The sequence below is a fragment of the Morone saxatilis genome, unplaced genomic scaffold (genome assembly GCF_004916995.1).
Source record: "Morone saxatilis isolate NCDOM2014 unplaced genomic scaffold, NCSU_SB_2.0 Contig8, whole genome shotgun sequence".
NCBI lineage: Eukaryota > Metazoa > Chordata > Actinopteri > Moronidae > Morone > Morone saxatilis.
Window position 1 is genome coordinate 1,904,971 of NW_023340257.1, and position 7,599 is coordinate 1,912,569.

General features: G+C 39.7%; 1 protein-coding gene across 1 annotated transcript in view; it reads left to right on the top strand.

Moving 5' to 3' along the window:
* bcas3 (BCAS3 microtubule associated cell migration factor) overlaps window positions 1-7,599 on the top strand; it is a gene marked incomplete in the record, with an annotated part of 342,828 nt that overhangs the window by 94,051 nt on the left and 241,178 nt on the right. Inside the window, 1 exon segment of the mRNA XM_035679381.1 lies at window positions 441-591. Within this exon segment, the coding sequence (XP_035535274.1) occupies window positions 441-591 (151 nt within the window).

Here is a 7,599-nt window from a genome sequence, read left to right on the forward strand (position 1 = left end):
GAGAGAGAGAGAGAGAAATAAAATATTATGTGCAGTATTCAAACAAGGTTTTTTTTTTCTTGGAGAGAAAGGTGTTTCTATTTTGTAAACAAGGTCCTCTGGTGGTCTGCTGAATGCCTGGTTTGCAATTTAAAGCAAATGAATGGAAAAAGTGAATTTTTAATTGAATTCAAACTGAGCAACATTGAGAATTAGCATTTGTAAAGACCACTAGCCTGAAAAAAGGAGCCACAAACCCCTGAAAGAAATGAATTATGTATAAAAGGTTGTTCCTGCATTCACAGTGTTCTGCGACCATTACCTGGGAGAGCTCTTGATTGACATGTTCCACTCCAAATCTCTGAGAAGGAGATTTCTCTGACCTTGCTGTATGGGCAACAACCAGCACTATTCACTGAAAATGCTTTTAATAATCTTGTATCTCTGCATCTGTTTTCTAGCCAAGCTGAGCAGCCAGGATTCGTACAACAACTTCACCAATAACAACATGGGGAACCCGCGGCTGTCCCCGCTGCCCAGCCTCACCGTGGTGCTGCCCTTGGCTCAGATCAAACAGCCCATGACCCTGGGCACCATCACCAAACGCACCGGGTAGGTGACACACACACACACACCTACACACACACACACATACACACCACAGGAACTCCAGTTTATGAAGCACATGTGTAACACAGCTACAATATAAACAAACACATCACAGAATCCATTACTTAGTAGGTTGTGTCACACTGATGGTTTTCTTTATTATGTTCCTTTAGTCACTAATCAGATGTGTTAGGTCAGGGGTTCCCAAACGTCTTCATGCCAAGGCCCCTCTTACAGCATTATCTTATGGCCCGTGCCACTCTTTTGCAACACGTCTGTAAAAACGCATTGACCACACCGTATACAATACGATTTTGATATGTTATATATTCTCATAAATCACGTATAATACTACACATAATAATATGGTAATAATTGGATTCTTTTTTTTCAATTATATTTTAGCATTTTCCATCATCTTCCCTAAAATTTTCTGAGACCCCATTAGCGGCCCCCACTTTGAAAAACACTGTTAGATAAACGCTTTAAAACCCACTAGAGCTAAGGATACTTTTAAATGTTTATTAATGTGTTACAAATAAAGTAAAAGTGTTTTAATTCATATATATAATTAATTGACACTATATATGTTATATTCATTTCAAATGTTGACATTTTCTATGTTATATATGTTATCATTCATTAACTTTTAATATAGCAGTTACAGATACTTCACAGCAGGAGTTGTTGACAAACAAACTAATAAACACCTTTAATGTCCTCATATCTGCTTAAAACTAGATCATATTTTGTTATAAGTGGTTAAAAACATTTATTAACTCTTTATAAACAGCTTACAAATGGGGTTAAATAGTGTTTCTTTATTTTTGTTATTTTGTTAAAAATACTGAAGAGACGTCATCAAAAATATGAATCAATAAATCTGTAATTCCTCAGACCTGCTGCCTTTGGACTCAGTGCTTTACCATCCACTTTTCCACCTGCAGGATGTTAGTCAGAACTATGACTGCCAGTACTTTGAAAAGCTACATGAATATTAAATATTGATATATATTGATAAATTAGACTCATATTTTCATGTCATTATGGTAGTTTTCAAGAAGAACTCCCCAGTGTAAAAAAATAAGAATGCAGGTGCAATACACCACAGAGTACTAAAAATGAGAAACAAATAATTCTCCAGAGTGGGTGAGTGTAAAGGGGTTATTGGCCGCCTCACAAACTCTACTAGATTTACAGTTTGGCCACTGTCGAGGAAAATTTAAATCACACTGTATTCCATCTTCCATCAGTCAGTAATTTGCTATCTTTTTCCATTAATCACATTGTAAAAACAGTGTATTGTGTCAACAGTGGCCTTGTGTAGGCCAAAGCTTTTCCCTCTCACACATCCATCTGATGCTCATGGACTTCTTTTGTCTCAGTCCACCACTTTTTTGCATAGGGCAATGAAGCACAGCACACATGCGAACTTGTTCTGTGGGCTGTTTGGAAAGTGGATAAAACACATCACGCACACTAAGAATAGAAATAAAACCACTCAGATAATTAAAAATCACATTCAATGCAGTGTGACCCTGCCCGCTTGAGTATTGAAAGTTGAGTTTTAAAAGTAAGACAGCTCTGCTCTCATACACCTCTGTCCTCGGCCTCTCTTTTTTTTTCACTTGGATCTTCGCCATGCATTGAAATCATGTAGTTTTAAGACCATCAACAACTACAGGCCTTTGCTAAGTGCATTTACATACAGTACAGGTGGCTCCATAAATATGGGCAGATTTTAATATTTTCATTTAAATGTAATTTTCATGCCCTGTTTGAATGGGAAATGCTATAATGATTGAAGCAGACGGCGAGGGATTTATTTCCCCGTGATATTTGATAAGTGAGCTTTGAAGATGAAAATAGAGACCTGATCCTGCGGTCAATGTAAACAACATCAGGCCATTTTCCAAATCATTAAGATGACATACAAAGTTCATTTGGTTTGTAAAATATATTAGTGCTTATGGGCCACTGTGGTGTCCTGCTTGGGTGTATTTATTATGATGTCCTGGTGCTGTTGGTTTGCATTCAGTTAGTAATATTTAACGTCATACAGTGTGGGCTTCAGAATGTGTCTGATTGGTTTATTGATATAATTTGCTATTTTTTCATTCGTTTATTTTTTTTGTAATCTTTGATAATATGATTCTTTTTTTTCCAGCTGGGATGTTTTTTTTATTTGTATCATGTCTCTATTTTTGCTTCAGTGTTTTTTATTGTCTCAATCATATACTAAACTCTCATTACTTTTTTAATTGTGTGTGTGATTATATATGTTTTTCTTACGTGTGTATTTTAAAGTTTAATCACTCACTACTGCAAATGTTTTTGTTTTTCTTTGGCAGTAAGTTGTTAAGTCTCATTACGCCAGTTTATATATTTGCCTCCATCTTAGTTTTTAACCGGTAATCAGTAGTTTAATTTATGTATTTATTCATTCTTTTGAGTGCCTTTTTTCGCAGTGTTGCACTTCCAAGATTTTCCTTGTCAGTCATGTAGTCTACTGCCAATATGATACACATGTTTTGATACTAAAACAATCAATTTTTCAATAGTGTAATTTTTAAAAGCTAAATACTAACTTTGTGCCCTAAATACAATGCATTAGAAATTGGCAGAACTAAATCAGGAACTGCCTGATCAAACATTAAGAATCTGCTGACCAGACATTTGATGCTGGCTTTTATTACACTCAGGATGGGATGATATACGATATCACCATGTAGCACTCAGATACATTTATTGTAGTGAATTTCAATACTTTCTTACAGACACTTTTCAGTCATACCAAAAAGGTGTTTAGGTTTTATAGCCTTAGGAACAAAGTCAAATAAGATTCTCTGCAATATAGGTATAGTTAGTGATATGGGTGATATCTTTTTCTTTTTGTGTTCAGCTGTGTTGGGTGATGGGTTGCTGATCCTGCTAAATATCCACTAATCCTGCGGAGATTCAGAACAAAACAGAAATCTAAAAAAATATAAGCGTTTCTCAGATGAATTTTTCCTCAAAATGACCCAAAGCCATTATTCCCTGTTGAAGATGTAAAAGTTTACAAATACAGAGGTTTTTCTTATATTTTGTATCAGTGAGGGCAGACTGAACATTATAAACACCTCCTCTGATAACACCTTAACACAAACAACTGCCTGAGCCAAAGTGACCACAAAGGAAAATAATGAATAAAACAAGAACTGAACATTGCACAGCATTTATCATGAAGTGAGGACTTATTGCAGTGTAGACATTAAATGAGTTTTACCCAGACATACCTTATAAAATGGCAACTGAGTATAGTTTCACTTAAAAAAAGTGAAATATTTTCCTAAAACAGCTGGGCACTGTGGATTTAAGGATATCCTCAACTCATAATTTGATACAGTTTACGATTTCCTCGTTATTTTTTTAACAAAATGAGGTTGAAGACCAATTCTGACTGAAAAAGATTCCTTTATTTCTCAGACAAAAAACTACTAAATACATTTTCTTTTTTCTAATTCTAGAATCATTTTTTGATTTCTGAGGTAAGATATAAAAAGCAATGCAAATTGACTTTCCAACAGTGACTGATGCTAGTGACATAGGACGTTGAACATGCGAAGTCAGAAGTAGTTAGCGCCCTCTGCTGTTTAAAAACAGCATCACGACTCATTTTTCAAATACTTGTATTGCGATTTCACTGTCTTTCGATATATATCATTAGATTCCTACTGGGAACTGTAGTTCCGTGTTAGTTCATGTTAGTGAAGGAACCAGTGCAACAGTGTGGTTCCTTGATGTGTTTTTAGTAGCTTTTGGACAACAATGGAGCTCTATGGCACAGACAGTACACGTTACTAGGATACAGTCGTTGGTTTGGGTCTTTTCTTGGGATTTGTTGAGAATATGTACAATAAAGAATACAGCAAACTTTATCCTTATCCTTTAATTCTACAAATATTCCACATTTTTTACCCACTATAGGTGCTCATGAGACACCTCAAACAGCTGTATTGGCTCTTTAGGACATTATCAGACCTGCTGGGCTGCCTCAGTACTCCTTCACCCGTCTGTCCAGTCCAGAGGAGGCGTCAGTATTAATGCATCAGGACATGCAGCTGTGCGGCCTGCTCCTGCATGCACACGGCTGCACCAATTCACCAAAAACACACACACACACACACACACGCACACATTGAGTGAAGCAGCAGGTTTGGCCCCTAGAGTGGGGGGTGATATCATATGCTTTCACGCTATACTTGCACAGGAGTGCCCAGGCACCATCTGTCTGTCTGTGCAGCCAGCCCTCTCTCTCTCTCTCTTTTTTTTATGTGTGAGTGGGGATGTGTTTGAGTGTGTGTGTGTGTGTGTGTGTGTGTGTCATAGAGAGAGAGAGAGAAGCGTCCGGCAGCTGTATTTACACCTGTATGAGCAGATCCCTGTTGGCAGGGCGGCAGAGGAACACACCAGCTGCTTAACCTACATTCCCTACCAGGCTGTCTTTGTGTGCACTGTGCCGTGACACACACACACAACAGCACATGCAGATAGACACGTTGATGAAGCTTTTACCCCCTTTGTGGGACCAGAACTGTAGGGATACCTTTACAGACCCTGGCACGCCTACAGACCACCAATGTGCAAAATGCCGCTGTTTGTCCTCTAAAATTCTTAACATCAAAGAAAACTTCAACAAGTTCATGCAGAGCCCCCTCCTCTCTTAATTTAGATTTTTGGTGTTTTCTCCCCATCGAAGCGGGGGAGATGGAGTCGGATGTGGCTCAGCATCCGCCCGATAACCCCCAACGCGCACACACCAGACAAGGCCAGGTCAGGGAGTGGAGGAGCACAGCCAAGCTTCTGCTAGTCCTCAAAGTCTCCTGGGAGTCCCGAACAAGGAGAGGAGTGTCGGCTCTGACCCGGCCTCTTGTTTCCTGTCGGCCAAATTTGGCAGAAGGTTGGCCCCAGATGAATTAAATCCCAAGGAATAAAAAGACAGTGGTCGCAAAATCAAAAGATTCTCTCTTAGTGAAATGTCACCGTCAGAACTTAATCTGTGAAACAGATTAAGAGAGAAATATTCAGTCAGCTCCAAGGAATGTCTACTTGTCCCTGGTCACCAGAGTTCTACGAGGATAGATTTAACTTGTCAAAATGCCTGATTTAGGATTTGCAAGCAGACAAACTATTGCACACTTATCCCATCTACACACAGTCTGACTTTAACACAGACAAATGAAAATCCAAATGGAAAGATTGTCACACACAAAACAAAACATCACCCTTGAACAAATCCCACTGATGACATTTTCAAGCAAATACAGACAGAGTGCAGGCGAGGTAACGAGAAAGACAACAGAGAGAGAATGAACAAGACCCTGTGACCTGCCGCAGATGTGCCCTCAGATTACTGTAATACGTATGTAAGAGCCAACTCGGCGCTAGAGCCATTGTCTTACAGAGCCTCAACAGAGTCAGAAAGGGGCTTTAAGACTGCGATGTCCAGCATCACATGGCTGCAAGACTAAACCATTCGCACAAATCACCTCACCTCCCTCCCTTTTTAATGGCCCAGGCGGAGCTGCTATTAGGGCCAATGGGTTAAGAGATGAATGTGTGAACGATTATTCTCCGGGAGTGGGGTCGCCGCCCTCGCAGGTCGATCACTCTCGCTTGTTTACCCCCCCTCCCCTCCCGACTCGCTTCCTCTTTCTCTGCCTCGTCTCAGTAGCACTCACAGTCTTACGCCCCTTTTACTCCACTGACCCATGCTAAACTGATGTTTCCCAACATGCCTCTGACCTGTGTGGGACTCTTTTTCCACTAAACCTACTGGATCAGGCAGTGTGTCACATAACTGCGCGATCTTTGTCTACACTGTGGTCAAAAGTGTTTACTGCCAGCTCAACATGGTGGACGGATTTCCCAATATGACCTCATTCTTTTGTTTTATTGTAAGCAGTGTGCAATTTAACCTTTTGATTTGTAACACTAAAGCTTAAATCCTCTGCATTTCACAGGGTCTCCGCAGGTTCTTAAAATAGTCTAAAACCCAATAATCTGAATTTTAGGCCATAAAATATGATTTTTACAGGTCTTAAAAATGGATTGGATTAATGAAGTGGGCATTACTTTTATAAAGTTGCATTTTCCATTCTCGCTTTTGAATGTGTTTTTTTTTATTTTTTTTATTGTTCATGCGGGTAATACTGACATGGAATTTCATGTGTTTCATGTTTAAACATTTTCCTTTATATCCCTCGTACCCTTTTTGCCAGTATGGATATAAAATAGGTCTTAACTTAAAATATAAAATAGGTCTTAAATTGCATTACTATGACATGCAACAAATGTCCCCCAACTGAAATTAAATCAGGAATGTTGTGTATACATGGTGTGTCTTGAACTACCAGGTCTCAGGGTCACCCAAATTACCCCAATATTCACCCCAACAAATCCTCACACCCTAATTTAAGAAATATTTGAATATATACATGCATACACAGATATTAACTTTTTTTAGCAGTTTGAGCTACAGTAGCTCGTCTGTTGGATCGGACCACACGGGCCAGCCTTCACTCCCCACGTGCATCAATGAGCCTCGGCCCCCCATGACCCTGTCTCCAGACTCTTTTTGATGAGTGTTGGCAGTTCTTACCAAGGGGCCTCCATTACGCACCCCAGCCACCCATGTTCCCATCGTTGTGTCACAACCTTGGCGCTCCAGAGGTAGTAAAGAACAATTCCAGGAGGTCCAAAATTGTTTGCTCCCCATGTCTTCCCGGAGTAACATATTTTTCTAACCAACATCCATATGGTTAACCCAAGGACTAATTGAAGAAACTGGTGTGTGCTAAATTCCATCTGGGCTGAGGGCCCCCGCGCGCGGATGCGCCGGCCGAAAGCGGATAAAATAATAAGAGAGAAGTGCTTGCAAGAGTTGCTTTTGGTTGGTCGGCTGGTGGAATATCCTGGCTTCTTCTTGTCCAATGACTCTGGGAGGCATTTTGGCTTGGTGGGGGACAG